Below are 19,884 nucleotides of genomic sequence, written 5' to 3'. Positions count from 1 at the left end.
ACGGACGGTATGGTTCGGGTGCCATCGTTTGGCCTTCTGTAGGCATCGTACTTGCTTCTGCTGTTGCTTGGCTGTTGACCAAGTTCGGGGCCATCTTCGTGCAAAATTCACAATTCCATATTCGTGTGTCCATCTGGTGTCAATTTTGGGACAGTGTGACGCGGGCTTAAAGGAAGTTACTAAGTGAAATCAATATTCAGAATATTTACTATTTTCATGGACTTTGCAGGCAAATTTCGCATCAAAATCAATGTTGTTGACCAATATTTTGTAGTTATGATGCGTACTGAAGTTGGTCAAAAAATATTTAAAATCATCGACAGTTCAATTTCTAATTCTTACCAGGATGCTGTTGCCATGGGAACGCACTGTAGCTCCGAACCACTGATGGGACTTGAACTCCACCTGAGTGTTCACGTTGTTTATGTAAAAATATCGATCGCCTAGAACAAAATAGACGAGAAAAAAACACACATTTAAGATCATATTTAAGACAGCTCTTCTAAGATAAGATAAGATAAGATAAGACTTTATTTATCCCGACGGAAACTGTTGTGCCAGATTACAAAAAATACAATAAACACAGCAGCATAATAGTAAAACTGTACACTAACAGTGCAGTAAAAAGAGCAATTAAATATCTACAGGAAACATAGACGGTCACATAATTAATGTAAATACCTAGACACCTTGTCTTCTTGGAAAATGTGACTTCAGTGATTTTCAGGTTTTGCTATTCGAAGTAAGTCAAAGATCCCCTTGTCATCAGTGTTTGATTTCTGTGCTGTCAGGGCCTCATTTGAGTGTGTTCCCCACATGTTCTTGGCTTTTTTACATGGATATTTGATGGCCTTGTTCCAGGGCTCTGCAGTCTTAATCCATCCTCCATGCTCGGCAGACATCAAACAGCTCAAAAGGAGTCAGACCTTGTTGTTACTGTAAACCAAACGGCTGTACTTCATTGTCAGGATCTGTTTTAAGAAGAGGCCCATGGAGGTACGAAGGCAATGAGCAGTGATGAAAAGGGGGAAGGAGGAGTGATCTAGGTGTGTTGTTTTTCTGACAAATGTTGTACTTTTGCAGCCTCAGCAGCATTAAACCTTCTCAAGTTTTGTTCTCAACAACAACATGCTCCAAAATGATTCATTTGGAGAGGTAAGATGGTAATATTTCTTCTTTGATTGCTATCCCTGGTCCACTAAATGTCTTTATAGGTGAGCCAGGTTGAGTTTACTTCCAATGGCACTCTGTAAAAACAAATCCCTACCTCGGAAACACAAATCATTTGGGACTGATCCGACTCTTTTAAAGGGGCCCTGTAGTGCTTTTTAGGGTTTTCACTTTCCTGTAGTGTGTTCTATAGGTTTGTGTGCATGTAAATGGTCTGCAAAGAATAAAAACACCATGTAACACTGTTGGTTAGCGCTCAAACACATTGTATGTGATAGGCTAAGAGGTGGGACATCTCTAAGCGGTGGACCAATAACAACAGAGCCGGCCAGCTAACCAATCAGAGTAGTCTGGGCTCTGGTTTCAGACAGAGGGTGAAAAGAGGTGCTGCAGCACAGGCAGTATGAGAAAAATAAAGAGCTTTTTGAACATTAAAGCATGGAGACATGTCACAGTAATTGTTTGGTAAAAGCGCAAATGCTTGATGTATGGGATTCACCATTGTCCAATTAGATGAATTGAGAGGCGGGACTTCTGTGGTCACTTTTGCTGGATACCCAAAGCTATATGACTTTACTACTAGTTACCATGACTTGAACATATTGTGGGGGTTTTCCTCGTCGATCCTAATTTCTTCTTCATGCAGGAATTTACTCACACCTACTGCTCAGCACAAAAATGTATTTTTGCAATTCAGCATCCTTGAAAATCATTTAAGAAAAACCTGACGCCCTAAATCACAATTACATACTTCTGTTAGTGCATGTGTAAGCTTTACTGTGGTCGATTCTCTGATATGTTTGCCTGCTGTGAGTAGCAGAGTGGTGACATTAAACTCCTCTGGCTGTGTTTCAGTGCCTGTTTGGCTAATGAAGTCTGGGCTGTGTCCTTAAACACACCGTGAATCCTGAGGCCTGCAATGGGAAATGCAAGAAACCAAAAGCATAAGCATGTGAGTGTAAATATGTGTGTGTGCAGAGATGGCCAAAGTACACACATCCTTTACTCAAGTGGAAGTACAGATACTCATGTTTAAAAATACTCTGGTAAAAGTAGAAGTACTGACTAAACTTCTTTACTCAAGTAAAAGTAAAGAAGTATGGGCTTTGAAATGTACATAAGTAAAAAGTACCCATAACTGCAGCTGTTTTAAAGAGTACCTGACCTCCCTTTATATTAATAGAACAATAATGTCATTGTTAGCTAATGAATGTTTCCATGCTGAACAACGGCAACATGACAACGTGTTCATTGGTCCCTCTTCTTTAGAGAAGACCAGGAAATGATGGATACACGGATCGTGTTCAAATCAATAGGCACGCAATGACTCTAAATAATAATGATCACGCCACCAAACACACATTCAAACTAAAGTAACCAGCCTGTTTGGAAAATGTAAGAAGTAGAAAGTTCAGGTATTTGTGTTCAACATGTAAGAAGTCAAAGTAAAAAGTCGTCAGAAAGATAAGTAAAGTACTGATACCAGAAAAATGTACTTACTGTAAGTACAGTAACGAAGTATTTGTACTACTTCCCACCTCTGTGTGTGTGTGTGTGTGTGTGTGTGTGTGTGTGTGTGTGTGTGTGTGTGTGTGTGTGTGTGTGTGTTTGTGTGCGCAGAGTTTACATAGCCGCAGCTCCCAGTCTTGTCTGATATCAACGTACGATAAGTTAGACCCTGTGATCCTCAAACGGTGGTCCTTATCGCTTCCTGTATTTCTGATGAGGGTGATTATTTTTCAGGGGGCAGTTCAGGTCCTCTGGGGTCTTTGTCCCCATTATGACTCTCCACTAATTAAAGAACGCTCACAACACTGGGCCCGAGTCCAACAGGAAATCAAAGCTCTGTGAAAACACTGCAAAATACAGACAAGGTCCCAAAATGGAGACCTTAGCGAGGGGGGGAGGAAAGCTAGGTATTAAAGCTAACGAAAACAGAAGCAATGGATTAGACACTGTAAATATCTGCACTTCTGACCTCAGGGTCACAGTTAACCCGGGATGCTACCTTTGGCTTCTCTCAGACACTTTTTATGGATGGTTAGAGACAGATGTTAACGATTCGCTTCTGTCTCAAACAGTTTAACATCTCTTTTGGTGAAAGTGACATTTTTACTTCCATGTCCTTGAACAATGTGATTTACAACCTCATAATGGCATGATGTAGGGACAATTCTCTCCATTGGATTTTCAATTGAAGGGGCCATATTATACTTTTTAGGGTGTTCTCTTTCCTGTAGTGTATTATATAGGTTTCTGTGCATGTAAATGGTCTGCTGAACATCAGCAGGAGAGGACTCTTTAAAGTAGAGACACTACATACTGATATACACCTGAACATCAGCAGTAGAGGACTCTTTAAAGTAGAGACACTACATACACCTGAATATCAGCAGGAGAGGACTCTTTAAAGTAGAGACACTACATACTGATATACACCTGAACAACAGCAAGAGAGAACTCTTTAAAGTAGAGACACTACATACTGTTATACACCTGAACATCAGCAGGAGAGGAACTCTTTAAAGTAGAGACACTACATACTGATATACACCTGGACATCAGCAGGAGAGGACTCTTTAAAGTAGAGACACTACATACTGATATACACCTGAACATCAGCAGGAGAGGACTCTTTAAAGTAGAGACACTACATACTGATATACACCTGAACATCAGCAGGAGAGGACTCTTTAAAGTAGAGACACTACATACTGATATACACCTGAACATCAGCAGGAGAGGACTCTTTAAAGTAGAGACACTACATACTGATATACACCTGAACATCAGCAGGAGAGGACTCTTTAAAGTAGAGACATTACATACTGATATACACCTGAACATCAGCAGGAGAGGACTCTTTAAAGTAGAGACACTACATACTGATATACAACTGAACAACAGCATTTTAGGGCCCCTTTAACGTGGCTTAGAGATCACATTTTTATCTACAAAGAGGAAGGCTCTTCAAATTACATTTCAAGACACCCTACCTTGCTTGTCGAAGTGGATCATGCTGCAGTTATCGTGTCTCCAGGGGCACGAGAACACGCCTCCTCCTTCAGTGATGTCCGGCTGGCTGGTGTTGGCTTTCGGAGCTCCGATCAAAACACTGAAGCTAGAGGAGGAGGAAAGAAAAAAAACGTAAATTGCGGTGATGGGACTGTGTCCAGGAAAAGTGCAAGATTACGCCAAGTAACATTTGTGTTGATCTCAAATCAAAACAAATGGAATCAAGTGCAATTATCCTGTCTTAAAATAAGTGTTGTCTTACATACAGCTGATGAAAAGAGGATCAATCTGGACAAAGAAGGGGGGTAAAAAGAGTCTGAAGGGTACATTTGGAGCCTACATATGACTATAGGATGCCAAAAGTATTATTTTTTTGCCAGTGAGTTAGATGAGATTAACGTTAAGGTAAACTACCACCTTGCTTTTGAAAACCTTTCGCCGACCAATCAAGTTGCAGTTTACTACACTGAAAAAACTGAAACGTTGACTTTAAATAAACGTATCATGTCAACAGATTTCACATAACTATATTAGGTTAGTTGAAAGCAACAATATTAAGTTTGAATACAAAATATTATTGCTTTCAACTAACCTAATACAGCTATACAACATTTAATTAAAGTCAACATTTCAGTTTTTTCAGTGTAGGGCTGGACCGTAAAATTCCCATATTCTTTTGTTGTCTAAGGATTTGAGGATTCAAGTATTTGTGCGATCACGTTGAACTGAAGACAAAGGCAGAGTACTAAATATGGGAGGTTAATTTATCCATGATTAAGAAAATGTCCAAAAAGTGCACATTGAACATTGAACCAAACAATTCTGAATTTCCAAAAACACACCAAACATTTAAAAAAAGGAATCCGGTTTTTTCAATAACAATGAATATACACTTTAGAAAAACTCAATTGACACTATCTGTATAAGTGTATGTATTTAAGTAGACTAAAAGAAACTTGTAGCATTTCAGACAAGAATTGAAAAATGTCTCATTGTCTCGTTACTCAGTAGAGAAAGCAAGACACAGAAGTAATTTATACAACACTACTATAAAAAGTGGTACCAAAGGTTATCATCCCCTAGTTTATGGGGTCTCTTCCACAGCACATGGTTTCCCATACACACACTTAAAGCTCAGTTTACATCTTTCACCTCAGTGGCTGTTCTTCTGCAGATCCCTGTCATTATCACTAACAGTTAGTAATGGAGGATTTTAAAAGTCTGCAAGAGGAAAAACACTGAGTCCAGAATCGCTGCCCAGAAGGTTAAACATCTGTCTTCACTCAACAATGTCACATATTGTAACATTAAGTTAAGCTGAAGATTTGTAACCGCAGCATGAGGTCAAAGTCAGCAACGAAATCCTTTATCCTCAGTTAATGTATGAAATAAAAAGCAGTGTAGACGGAGGAGTATCATTTTTGCCTCAAGCCAGGTAGAGTCAGTGTTCATATTGGCAGCTATTTTAGATTTAGTCTTAGTCTTTAGAAAAAATTGGTTATTAGTTTTAGTCACATTTTAGTCCTTTTTATCCTTCATAGTTTTAGTCTAGTTTTAGTCGACGACAACTCAAAAAGTTTATGTCCAGTTTTAGTCGATGAAGAATCATTACATTTTAGTCAACTTTTAGTCCAAATGTTTTCTCTCTTTAAACTAATTCAGTTAATACAGGTATCTGAAATTGGAATCAAGAGGCGCTTTCACACCGCAGTACTTTTCCCACAAAGGTTCATCAGAACTTAGTTCATCAGAACTCTTTAGTTCTCATGAACTAAGTACAGATCGCGTTCACACCGGAATAAGTCCCTGGGGGAGGATTAGGCAAATGAGCCGCTGACGTCACTTCTACTTCTTCTGCTTTGGGTTTACTGGCAGGCCGCAAACAACTTCAAGGCGTACACTGCCACCCGAAATCCCCGGCCGGAAGTTCCCGGAGTTGGGGACTGGCTTCGTTAGAAGCTGCTGGGACTCCCAGCAGCTTCTAACGAAAGTCTGCTCTCTAGCAGGGACTGAAAAGGGGGTAAAAAGGTTCTCATTAACTCATTTTAGTTGGTGGTGTGAACGCAACATTTCGGAACTATATCGAAACTAAAGTGGGAAAAGTACTGCGGCGGCGGGTGGTGTGTGTGTCTACAGAAGGTCCAGTTGTGATAGACACGGTTCGCCACTGCGAAAACCAATATACATTTCGTCATAGTTTATATTATCAAATATCTATTTTAAGCTCGTCATCGTCTCGTCTTTGTCATGTAAAAAAGGTCGTTGACGAGGTGATGAGCAGGTAGTATACAGTGAAAACCAAAACAATGAGTTGAAAGACCCTAAAACTCAGTAGAGCTTAGGGGGACTGCAAAGCCAGTACAAAATTGTTTTCAACATTTCACATATTTGTTTCTAATAAAAGTCTGGGGAAGTCTAGATAGGACGTGATACCTGTGTTAGGGTCCGGTGTGAAAACAAGTCACTGTTGACTCATTTTAATGTTACATCAGAAATAAAAAAAACATAATAAGTGTAGCCTACTTGTTTCAAGCCAAACCGTGACCTTTTACAGAACCAAGTAGTTGTTGTTGAGTTATTTTTTCGTTTGGTTTGAGTTTGCAATGTGTTTAAAACTTGAAATAGTTTTATGAAACGTTATTTTGTAGGAGACCAGATTGTTATGGTTCTTAGTTTTCCAGATAAAGCTGTGTTAATTCAAGAGTTTTTCTCATAATGAAGAAATTCTCTTAGTAGAGCAATATAGGAAGCTTAGCAACTGCACTAAAAATACACACTCCTGTACCAAATCGGTCCGGAGAAATGAGAATTTAATAACTGTAATTACCAAGATTGTAATCAGCAAGTTAGGAAAAGTGGCCTTAAGCATTTTTCCCTATGTCCAAAAGATTTCAGCCTTGAAATATATGAATGGCAAGGCGTATGTGTGAATATCATGCACTTAAACCCACATGCAAACGTACACATGCAAGACAGTGTTTGTGTATAATAAGCCAGCTGTGCTTTCAAGGTTTTCAGACAAAGCTACAAAAAGGCCTGGTGCTGAGCGAGTTTCCCAACCTAAGACTTGGTGACTGATGACATTAGCAGAGATGAGACGGACTCTGTACTCCCCCCCCATCCCCCAACATGTCTGGAGAGCACAAGAGGAATATTTACATGGCTGGATAAGCTCTTCTTATAAACCACTCACTCCACAGCCACTCTTTAAGGCCGTCTCTCACAAAGCTACAGGACTTTTTAACCACTGCCTCCACCTGTGATCTCTGCACGTGTGGAGCTTTTAAGAGACAATTAAAAGCTCTTGTAATGTAATTTTACAACAATACCAGGAGGTGTATCAATGGGATGGTAGATGTTTTTGTTGTGACCTGAAATAAGGATTCCTTTCCTTTAACTCACACTCAACAGGAACATCTGCAAAGAGGGAAAAGGCTTAAAGGCACGGCCCGGGTCAATGATGCAACATGTCGTTTAACTCAAGGATTTATGAGTTCAAGTGAAAACATTTACACACGCACATTATTCTGAAGCTAGTCATCGCCTAATGACAGGTCTTCGTCAGTCTAACTGTTCCTATGCATGGATGCCTACTCAGAACATTATCTTCTACACATCATTGTCCTTTAAAGAACACATTTTCTGCCAGATATTCAGTAATTTTACGCTTTTCGGCTGCTAAATGTATTTCAATGCTTCATTTTAAGGGGTACAGTACAGGCCAAACAGGTAAAGAGCCACTGAGCTATAATGATAAGATCTTACATTACATTTAGCAATAAACTACAATATTTGTCCATGAATCCCACAGAGCTTCTTGATCCAAGCAAACCCTGGTCAGTTTTCTTGAGATGTTATCTGGGTTCTTATAATAAACAGGATATGATGCTTACATGAGCCGGATCCCCAACCTCAAATTCAGTTTTGTTTGGGTAGCATGCAAATACATTCAGTAAACTCACACAGAATGTGGGTGGCCCATATCTCTCATGTTACTCAATTAGGGTTTTTTTGTAGTATTTGTAGTACTTCTAGTAGAAAAATCCCCAACCCTTTTAGATCATACATTTGCTCTGAACACTGACTGTGACTGCCTGTTCAGTTCAATTGTGCTATCAACGTTAGCCATTTGGTAGCCTTTATTGTAGAGTTCATATATAGGCTGTCAAACATAAGAAGATTATAGATTATAGCTAATAAATTATCCAACATTTAAGCCATGATGCAGAACACACTGCCAACAACGCTAATTTTCGGCTTGCTAACCATACTTGCCAACCTTGAGACCTCAGACATCGGGAGTATTTCAAAACCACTGTGGGGGGGCTAGTGCATAGCGGGGGGCGGGGGGGGGGGGGGGGGGGGGGGGGGTTCTAGTAGTGGATCGCCGGAGCTGTTAGAACATTAACATGCTTATTGTAGTTGCGGCCTGTCGCACCACCCTTGATGGAGCATATGGCCGTTTCTCAATGTCGAGTAGAGCTGCTGCAGAGCCACTATTTCAAGTATACTACGTCATCGAGTGGTGCCGAAGGACTGTTTAAATGCATGTTAAATGCCCAGCATTCGGCGCCACTCGATGACGTAGTATACTTGAAATAGTGGCTCTGCAGAAGGTATACTCGACATTGAGAAATGGCCTATGTGTGGGCTGGACCTGTATTTTACAGGAAAGGAGTGAGCAGGGGGTAGAGTTGTCGATTCTTGTTCTGTTTTCTGTGACTATCTGCATGCCTCACCCTCTCAGACTTTCAGTTGAGCGCGCTACTAAAGAGACGCGCCATGGAAACCAAACAATGGTGTAGCTGTATTAAAGTCCGGGTGGAAACAGTCGTGACTAAATCTGATTTTGTCAGAAATCGGGAGAAATGCGGGAGAAATATGACCCCGGGAGGAAACCGGGAGAGGGCAATGAAATCGGGAGTCTCCCGCGACAATCGGGAGGGTTGGCAAGTATGATGCTAACACACCTGCAATGAAAATGCTAGCATGTTAATGTTAAGCAGGTATTATATTGAACATTAACTAATAAGAACTTGAGGCTGGTGGAAATGTCAGTATTATAATGGCAGATCTTGGGTTACACTAAAGTATCGGACAGAAACGTTTAAATGATGGACCTGGAGACAATCAGGGGGAAAGAGAGAGAGACACACAAACACCCACTACTGCACGTAACAGTGACGCTAAAGGAAAAGTCTATGGATTTTCTGAAGACATTTCACCATAAATCAAAAATATCAGCCTTCTGGCGACACTATGGCGATGTTAAAGGATGACCAAAGTCAGCAGGAATTATCCACGATAAAACCATGACTGTATGCACAAATATAACCGCTATTCATCCAATTGTTCTCACAATATTTAGTCTCGGCCAAAGCAGACGATCCAACCAGTCAAAGTTGCCATCCCTAGAGCCATGATGCAATTTTTGGTTGTTTTTCACTATTGAACCATCTCTAGCAACACACTTGAGGCCTCCTGATTCAGACATATTGACTTTAACTGGACATGTGTGCGGAGGCAGTGAAAACAGAGATAGCAACTGGGGTAATTGTGAGAATGCATGACAACCAGCAGAAGCATCCCATCAGCAGAATAAGAAAACATCTCATGGAAAGCATCCGTTTCCTGTTGTGTTGTTTACCTACCACAAGACAAAATTCCCTAAATTCATGAAGATGTCCAAAAGGGGTTGAGAGCTGTCAAAACACACGAGTTTGGTCAAAAACAAAGGTTGTATTGTTCAGCGAAGGCACAACGATTGCAGGGGAAAAGGGGGCTTAGTCAGTACAAATTGGTCTAAATCAACATCTCAGTAATGACTCAACAACATGCTCTCTTACTGCCAGGAGCTTAGTTAAGAAAACTGAGAGAATCTTAACCAATTTCCTCACAGGAAGATATCTACATTCATTACACTAACATTGGTTTTACTGTGCGACCAACGAGGATGTTAGTGAGGGATAGTGGTGGAAAAAGTACTCTTAGTAAAGTTAACTCAAAACTAATTGCATCAAAATATACTTTAAGTACCAAATGTAAAAATACACATTGTGAATAACGGTCTATAATGTCTGAATATGTTAGTTGATTGCAGTAATAATACAGTCATGTGTTCATTCCTATATTGTTACAGCTGGGTATTTTTTACAACTATCCCCTAGGTAGAAATGAAGTCCTTACATAAAGTATTTCAACCAACCCACAAATTCATTGTAGTCTAACTGAGGTTGTTAAAAAGTAAGGTGATTATTATTTTTCTTTGACCTACTTTATTTATTTATATATATAAATGGAAAAAAGGGGGTACATATTGGTATCATGCTCTTTCTTGATTGTGTTACCCTGTGAAAATTCAATAAATATATCTTAAAAATGAGTGGAATAAAAAAGGTGAAGTAAAGACTTTAATATTTGGAGTTGAGCGGAGTAGAAATATAATACTGACACGGAGCTGATAAGGAGTCAATTAAATCTGTATGGCTTAGATCTCCCAACACTTTTCACAGGAGCAGCTTCTAAACATTTTCCACTACGAGCTGCTCTCCAGGAGGTTATCATAAAGCAGATTAACAGCTGATATGCACTACATTTCTGTCGTCATCCAAAAAACAGCTTCCAGGTGATGTAACACATCCTTTCTGGCTCTTCAGCAGCAGCAGCAGCTGTGAACAGCTGGCTGAGGGCGTTTCGGCTGGACAAGCCAAATGTGTTTCAACGTCTCCAAAAGTGATATAATGCTATGTTGAAATCCTCTTGTTAGCTTGTTGGCTGTAAGTCTACTGCTTAAACTCTTTTATAAACTCTAAACTTGACAGAGTTAGTTAGGAGTTGAAAATGCAGTACAGTTAAATAGGTAAAGTACCATTATTTCTTAATTATACGGACATTACTTAGTGTTCAGGTACAGGTAGACGTACTGGTGTTTGTTAGCTAACAATTTGTTCAGCTTAAAGTGAGACTATCGTTATTGCTGAATACCTGCCACTGTGGCAACAAGTGACCATTATTGTATGATAGTAAATAGCAAAATAGTTTTAGCGTAACAGTAGAACAAATAGATAAGACCAGTAGAATCAGATAACAGTCTCATATCAAGATATCCACTCAAAGTTTGCTAGAATTTGCCACCAAAAGCTTCTTATTAGACAAAGGCTGTAGCAGTAATACCTGAACAAGCAAGGGTGCGTTGTGTTGCATATTATTACAAATTCATAAGCAGTGAATTCATTTCAGACTCCAAGTATAGCTGGCTTTAACTGCAAAGTTTTCGCTAAGCCTCAATTCATATTGGAGACCATTAAGGGACAGTTTACCCCACACATACAAATACATAGCCTCTCTTTCCTCTTACCTGTAGTGCTTTTTATCAATCTAGTATCCGGGTCTGGGGTCAGAAGGTGGACATTTGCATGCAATGTCGTGTAAGTTATAGATAACTTATTGTAAAAGCGACATTGTGACTTTATGACCCGCCACCAGAGCTAGCCATATTTTCTAGGAAGCCAACCTGAACCCAAACATCATTACAATCTTAACGTAATCGAAATAAAACGATTATTCTTTTATTATTATTATTACTTTTATTTTTTTATTAATTCTTTTTTTTATTGGTTTTTCAGTTGAATTATACTTAAAGTTCAGGGTGATCAACTGTTCAAAACATACTGTTCAAAAAGAAATTCTCCAATAAATTGATGTTTTCAAAGTAAATGGATAATCGTTTAATCGTGATATCAATTATTGACCCAAATAATCGAGATTATGATTTTTGCCATAATCGAGCAGCCCTAATGTTGGGCTCTCACAAGCACAAGCCTGTTGACAATGAGTAGATATGATGTGATACAGTTGGCGGTTGTAGTTTGGTAGAAAGAAAAATAGTTCCCACATGGAACAGCTCACAACAAAGTCTGTTTATTATCTGAAGTAATCGGGTCATGATGTCCTGAAAGAGACATTGCTATTCATTGCTATTTAAATGTATTTTTGGCAACAATAAGCAATATGCCATACAGTTCCCTTAGAGAGACATCTATGGCCAATATCTTCAACACTGAGAAACTCACACCAAGACAATCTGGATGGATAAATAGCCCTACAGGTAACAGGAAACATATGTTGCCCTAATATTTCTGGGGGACGAGGAGTGAACCGAGCCTTAAGCACAACAACAGTAACATTTAAAATGTCAAATACTAGAATGTAACAGCAAAATATAGGCTACTAATATAACTAGTCGATTTCTGGTAATACAATCTTTGGTAAAAGCTCCGTGACTCGAATGTAATGAAGGATAACGAGAGGCACAAAATGTATGTGCAGCGGAGAAATGGAAACCCATAAATCCACTGGCCCTCATTCATCATATCCAAGTTGGATTATGACCATGTGTGTGTTCCATTATCGCCCACAGGAGGGTTTTCTCAATGAGCCAAAACAGGTGACGGTCTGCTGTGTGTGTGAAGAAAGAAGAACATCGTTGATCTTTGACTTTATCTCACTCAGCAGTTCCTCCTCTGTCAACAGAAGAACCAGCGGGAACCCCCCCCCTCGCCACTTCAGTTTATATTCAGAAGAAACAGATTAGCATATTTCTTACTTTGCTGTAGGTGAACCCCCCCCCCTCTCCTCTGAATCAAACACACACTCAAATGTCTGTTTCCAATCACACTCGGGCTGGAATCCTGTGTGTGTGTGTGTGTGTGTGTGTGTGTGTGTGTGTGTGTGTGTGTGTGTGTGTGTGTGTGTGTGTGTGTGTGTGTGTGTGTGTGTGTGTGTGTGTGTGTGTGAGAGAGAGAGAGAGAGAGAGAGAGAGAGAGAGAGGAGGGGATCAAGAGGAGAGAGAGAGAGAGAGAGAGGAGGGTATTTGTATTTTGATATTCCTAATATTACAAGTATTTTTGTATTGTATAAATGTTAATTCTACTTTAATGCTTTGACTCAAAACCTTTTTACACCCAGGAAGCCATTGAATTCAAGTTGAGACGTGCAGATATTGAATGACATTTACCTTTGTACCCTGACAAGATCCATCATTATGTCACTATGATGTATTTAACAGGAATAAGTTATATTGTAAGTTTTAAAATGAGTCTACAAATAGTGATAAAGAAAATGTAGGCTGCTGTGCCAACAAATTAAAGTAATTGAAATATAATATAGGAACAAGATCACCTTAAGTTAACCCTAATGCTTACTACATAAAAACCACAACATTTTATAGGAACACTAGAAGATTGGCAAGGGCTACAATGTTGATATTCTAGGCTGCAAAATAAAAAATAAATGAAGTATGTGTGCAGAACAGAAATGTAATATGTAGTCAGTGGGGGAAAAAGTACTCAGGTCCTTTGCTTGAGTAAAAGTAGATTTACTATGGGCTTAAAATACTCCATTACAGGTACAAATCTTGAATTAAAACTATTACATAAGTAGAAATACAAAAAGTGTTATCAGTAAAATGTACTCTGTATCAAAGTAAAGTACTCAGTATGCAGAAGGCTCTTTTTTGGGTGTTGTCTAATAATATTATTCAAGCAAATACATGTCAATTAATATTAATGTTGTTGTTTGTCAATGTAGAGCCACTTTTAGATGCTTTTTAAAAGAATGTGGATATTAAAAATGTATGTATTGCATCAAATCATGTGTTTTCAAATGCACAAAGTAGCTAATAACTATGAGTGTTGTGATGAATAAATGTAGTGGAGTAAACGTATAGCGTTAAATGGAAATAGTCAAGTAAAGTACGAGTATGCACACATTTGAGGAAATGTACTCCCACCAATGCATGTGTTAGTTAGTATATCAAAAGGATCCCATTAGAATAAAGGAATAGTCAAAGTGTGAGTTAGTGTTAAAGGCATGCAAACATTGAGGTGCTGCATTGAGACTTTACCTGGATGAGTTGCTCAAGAACTCCACTGAATATCCGAAGTAGCTCCCCGGTGGTCCGGTGAAAACGACGCGTTTCTCCGTGTCCAAGTTAAAAGCGGCGCAAAGCTGCAGAAGAATCGCCACTACAGGTAAAAGTAACACTGCGTTATGACCACTTTTTCCCCAGGAGCGGGGAGGAGAAAGTCCAGGAACGGTGCCCATCTCTTCTGTTGCGCGTCTCTTCTTTCATTGAGTAGCTGAAGCGCAAAACGCATCATCCGTGCAGAACTGGAGTATTCATAAAGTTCTGTAGTAATCCCTTCAGCTCCAACAGGTCCGGTGTTCTGGTCCAGAGTGCATGGTGAAATGTTAGAGAAAAGAGAGTCAGAGAGGGAAAGAGAAAGGGAGGGAAGGAGGGGGGATGATTGCAACCTCATTTGGGGTGGAGCTTTACATATTACCAGACTACAGGCTGTGGTGATGCAGTAAACAGATATTACTGCAAAACTCCGTCTATTATTAGACTCAGAGGTGGAGGAAGTACTCAGATTATTTACTTTACTACACTGTAAAATACTCAGTTACACAGTGGTGGGAAGTAATTAGGTACATACAGTCTATCTATCTATCTATCTATCTACATTTACTCCAGTTTTAAAAAAAATGTACCGTACTTGTACTCAGTGGTGTAAGTAACTAAGTATACTCAAGCACTGCACTTAATTTTGACAAACGTGTACTTTACTTAAGTGTATTTTATGCTACATTTACTTATACTCCACTACATTTTGGAGGCAAATATTGTACTTTCTACTCCACCAAATGTATTAAACACTCATAGTAACTTTTTACATCTAAAAACACATGATATATAATGAGATGCAGTACTGCAAATGTACCTAGTATTTTATAAAAACAAATCGTAACTTGGTGCCACATTGAAAAACAACATTGTTCAATACTCCTACATGTATTAGTACACATTATGCATACTGAATACTTTTACTTTTGTTACTTGAAGTACATATCGCTCAAAGTATTAATGTACTTCTACTTGAGTAACATTTTCAATTCAGGACTTTTCTTGAGGAGTGTTTTAAGACCCTAATATTCGTACTTGTACTTAGGTAAAGAATCTGAGTACTTCTTCCACCACTGCTCTGTAATTCTTTGCGTAGTCTTTTATGTTTGTATGTTGTCATTTTGAGTCAATACAGAAGTCCTTTTGAGTTACATTTTCTGTAATCCATCCATAGTCAACTTCCCTCAGGACTTCAAGATATAAGACTTACACAACTTGTGTCTCATGTGTGCCAATGACTGTGTATAGCTTGTTGTTTTATATGGCAGATTGACATTAGTTGTGATTAAGCCATCAGAAATGCATGCTTTGTAATAAATCTGCCAAGTTTCTTCAAGACAAGACATCGTGTCAGGGTGCTTACATTCAGAATGTTGTGGGGTTTTGTTTTGACATAGTCTGCATGTCAAGACATAATTCAGAGTGACTAAACCTGGAAACCCCACAAACATCCATCTCCAGTCCGTCTCTCGTCACTTTGTAGGAACTGAAATTACAATCATGGCAGACTGACAGCAGGCCAGAGTACAATGTGTGATTATTTGTAGCTCTCTCATGTGTGTCTGTAGCTCAAAGGAAAAGAGAGTGTTACTTTTAAAGAGCGGTGAGTCAGAAGGTCTCACCTGCCAAAGGCTACAGGAACCGGGACGGAGAGTTTATGTCTCTGTAAAAACAAATGATCACAGGATACTTGTAGAAACTGATAATACAACAGTGAGTTCCTCCTGAAACGTAACAAATGCCAGCACATGTGGTGGATACTGGATGTTTAAAGAGGCCCTATTAGGCTTTTTCGGGTTTTCTCGTTCCTGTAGGGTTATATAGGTTTTAATGCATGTAAATGGTCTGCAAAGGCTAAAATCCCTGTGTTCCCTCTGCAATGAAACGTCTCCATTGGACTCCTTTGTTTACAAGGCGGGACATCTCTGAGCGGTTGACCAATCACAACAGAGCCGGCCAGCTAACCAATCAGAGCAGACTGGGCTCTGGTTTCAGACAGAGGGTGAAAAGAGGTGCTGCAGCACAGGCAGTATGAGAGAAATAAAGAGCTTTTTGAACATTAGAGCATGGAGACATGTCACAGTGGAGGAACATTATTGACCTCTATTGGCATGAAGTAAAAACTGCAGCATGCGGGGCCTGATACATTTTCCAAACGATGTAGTGTTGCCCTAGTTTTAAGGATGAGATAAACACAACAATAAATTAAAATAAGTAAAAACAAGTTACAAAAACAAAACAGACTTTGATCACAATACAATAAAACTTGAACAATGAAACCGGTAAATGTAACCCAAGTTAAAAGCCAAATTAAAACAATAGGTCTATGATTTATTTTTTAAATATGGTGTTCAGCCAGTCAAAACCAACACTGCTCTATTATTTGTTTTACTCGGAAACAGGCTTGCTATAACATGTTTTCTATTTTCATTATTGCAACATCACTGTAACTTCAACAACAACCAAAGCAATCACAAGATACAAGCATACACATTTCCTCTTTAACGCTGAAAGCTAAGGGCACTCACCATTTACTGACCTTCTGAACTGTCTCTTCCTGCTTCTTGTCTCTACATCCTGAAATATGTCAAATTACAGTAGCAACACCCCGTCCACGTGCTGCCTCCTCATGACTTCAAAAATACGGGCTGTGTATTTAAACGTAGTTATCAGATACAAATACTTCCCCTGGTCCAATTCAAGTATCCGTTTTTTTATCCTGGAGGGTCTTGGGTTTGACATTTGAAACAGAGACTCAGCTCAGAGGAAGCTATAGCTTTGACCGAGACCTCTAACGTCACAGAGGGTCTCAAAATGTACTTCACAGTAAATAAATAATGGCTAATAATACCTCTGATCTACAGGTATCGCCAGAGGTGGGAAGTAGTGGAGTACAAATACTTTGTTACTGTACTTAAGTTCATTTTTCTGGTATCAGTACTTTACTCCATACTTATTTTTCTGACGACTTTTTACTTTTACTTCTTACATTTTGAACACAAATACCTGAACTTTCTACTTCTTACATTTTCCAAACAGGCTGGTTCCTTTAGTTTGAATGTGTGTTTGGTGGCGTGATCATTATTATTTAGAGTCATTGCGTGCCTATTGATTTGAACACGATCCGTGTATCCATCATTTCCTGGTCTTCTCTAAAGAAGAGGGACCAATGAAAACGTTGTCATGTTGCCGTTGTTCAGCATGGAAACATTCATTAGCTAACAATGACATTATTGTTCTATTAATATAAAGGGAGGTCAGGTAGGCTACTCTTTAAAACAGCTGGTAGTTATGGGTACTTTTTACTTAAAGTGGACCTATCATGCTATATTTGAATAATATATTGTAGGGCCATACCTATATAAGGTATATTTATACGTTTTCTTTTTCAAAATACCAAACAGATCATGCATTTTAGCCATGCCTCATTTCGCTCTATTTTGCTGTCCTCCACCCTGTCTTTGCATGCGCTGCAGCTGACCACGCCCCCCTGCAAAGGAGGGGGCCGAGTTACCAGCTTCGTGTTACCATGCTGTTACCATGCCACGGCAACCTCTCATTCCCCTGATAGGTCAGCTCCGCCGTCCTGACGTCAGAGGAATGTTCAAATCTGGATCAGTTTTTATCAGATCCGTTGCAGCCCCGTTTTTAGAGATTTGGGTATGGAGGAAAAGAGAGAGGGTTGTGTTTTCTGACACTTGGTGAGTTCCCTGGAACACCGGGGACACATATTCATGTATAAAAGACATACTAAAGTGCATTTTGCATGATAGGTCCCCTTTAAGTACATTTCAAAGCCCATACTTCTTTACTTTTACTTGAGTAAAGAAGTTTAGTCAGTACTTCTACTTTTACCAGAGTATTTTTAAACATGAGTATCTGTACTTCTACTTGAGTAAAGGATGTGTGTACTTTTGCCATCTCTGGGTATCGGTAACACCAAAAGTATGCAGCAACGCACCAAAGCTAGCAAACAAAAAAGTAAACAATGCTGGATTTTAAACACTTTCCAAACTCTACTATGCACATGTTTTATGACAACATAAATGCATCTAATATGTGTTAAACTTAAGGAATTTTGTTGCAAAAAACTGAAATTGTATCCTTTGTTTACCTTAGTAATAAGGTATCTGATACCCTGGAGGCACACATTAGCAGCCATGTTGTTTTAATTGTGGTAATCCAGCAGCTTCCTGTGTGTGTAGGTGGCCACATGTGTGTGTGTGTGTGTGTGTGTGTGTGTGTGTGTGTGTGTGTGTGTGCGTGCGTGTGTGTGTGTGTGTGTGTGTGGAGGGAAGAGAGCTCCATCTCTCAGAGCTCCAGACAACATGCAGACACTCAGAGTAGGTGTGTGTTATGTCTCTTATCACCTTCTACTCTGACATTATGCAGACTGTCTAGTGTGTGTGTGTGTGTGTGTGTGTGTGTGTGTGTGTGTGTGTGTGTGTGTGTGTGTGTGTGTGTGTGTGTGTGTGTGTGTGTGTGTGTGTGTGTGCATGCGTGCTTGTGTGTGTGGGGGGGTTGGGAGGTAATTTTGGCTGTGAAAAGACATACATAAAATCCCCCACATGGCAGGCGAGTTGACCGTTGGAAAATGAAACCCTTTAAACTTAACAAGCCTCCGCGTATAGCACAATCATTGCAGAAATGCTGAAATAGGTGTTCTAGTGTTCTCTAGTGTTTTTCTCAGGCTTTGTCAATTGGCCTGGAAGCAGCTCAGCAGGTCTTTGAGCTTCTGCGGTTTCAGCGTGCTACTTGAAGCTTGGAAAAATGTTCTCTTTTCATGGATTTGAACAAAAACAGTTAAGGTCACTGTGTTCACTTTTTCTTTTCATCTGTCTTTGGATATGAAACAATAAGTCCACAGAATGCATCACAGAGTAATACGTCCATTCAAATATGGGTGATTGTTCTTTAAAGAGGCTATTTCCCTTTCCTGTAGTGTGTTATATGTTGTTTTGCATATATGGTCAACAAAGGCTAACATCTCAAAGCTCCAGGAGCAGAGGGGAAGTCATCTGTGTGTTGTTGATTTGATCGTGATTTTGACTTAATACACTTTTCTACAGTAATATCTGTTTTCTTTGTCTTTCCTGGGACATTTTCACCTTGACAGAAATAATGAAACTCCACCCTGACTCCATTGGACTCCATTGGACATTGGGAAGTTGTTGACCAATCACAACAGAGCCGGCCAGCTAACCAATCAGAGCAAACTGGGCTCTGGTTTCAGACAGAGGGTGAAAAGAGGTGCTGCAGCACAGGCAGTAAGAGAAAAATAAAGAGCTTTTTGAACATTAAACCATGCAGACATGTAGAGACACTACATACTGATATACACCTGAACATCAGCAGGAGAGGACTCTTTAAAGTAGAGACACTACATACTGATATACACCTGAACATCAGCAGGAGAGGACTCTTTAAAGTAGAGACACTACATACTGATATACACCTGAACATCAGCAGGAGAGGACTCTTTAAAGTAGAGACACTACATACTGATATACACCTGAACATCAGCAGGAGAGGACTCTTTAAAGTAGAGACACTACATACTGATATACACCTGAACATCAGCAGGAGAGGACTCTTTAAAGTAGAGACACTACATACTGATATACACCTGAACATCAGCAGGAGAGGACTCTTTAAAGTAGAGACACTACATACTGATATACACCTGAACATCAGCAGGAGAGGACTCTTTAAAGTAGAGACACTACATACTGATA

General features: G+C 39.5%; 1 protein-coding gene across 1 annotated transcript in view; it reads right to left on the bottom strand.

Annotated features, from left to right (window-relative positions):
* Positions 1-15,767, bottom strand: part of LOC117475609 (integrin alpha-5-like) — a 67,692-nt gene extending 51,925 nt beyond the window's left edge. Inside the window, exons 1-3 of the mRNA XM_034121913.1 lie at positions 14,090-15,767; positions 4,167-4,291; positions 343-443 (exon numbers count right to left, since the gene is read on the bottom strand). Coding sequence (XP_033977804.1) covers positions 343-443; positions 4,167-4,291; positions 14,090-14,289 — 426 coding nt within the window. The 5' untranslated portion in view covers positions 14,290-15,767. The remainder of the gene's footprint in view (positions 1-342; positions 444-4,166; positions 4,292-14,089) is intronic.
* Between the last annotated feature and the right edge of the window lie 4,117 nt (positions 15,768-19,884).

The sequence above is a fragment of the Trematomus bernacchii genome, unplaced genomic scaffold (genome assembly GCF_902827165.1).
Source record: "Trematomus bernacchii unplaced genomic scaffold, fTreBer1.1, whole genome shotgun sequence".
Taxonomy (NCBI): Eukaryota; Metazoa; Chordata; class Actinopteri; order Perciformes; family Nototheniidae; genus Trematomus; species Trematomus bernacchii.
The sequence above is the reverse complement of the archived record's forward strand: the minus strand, read 5'-3'. Positions and strand labels throughout refer to the sequence as shown.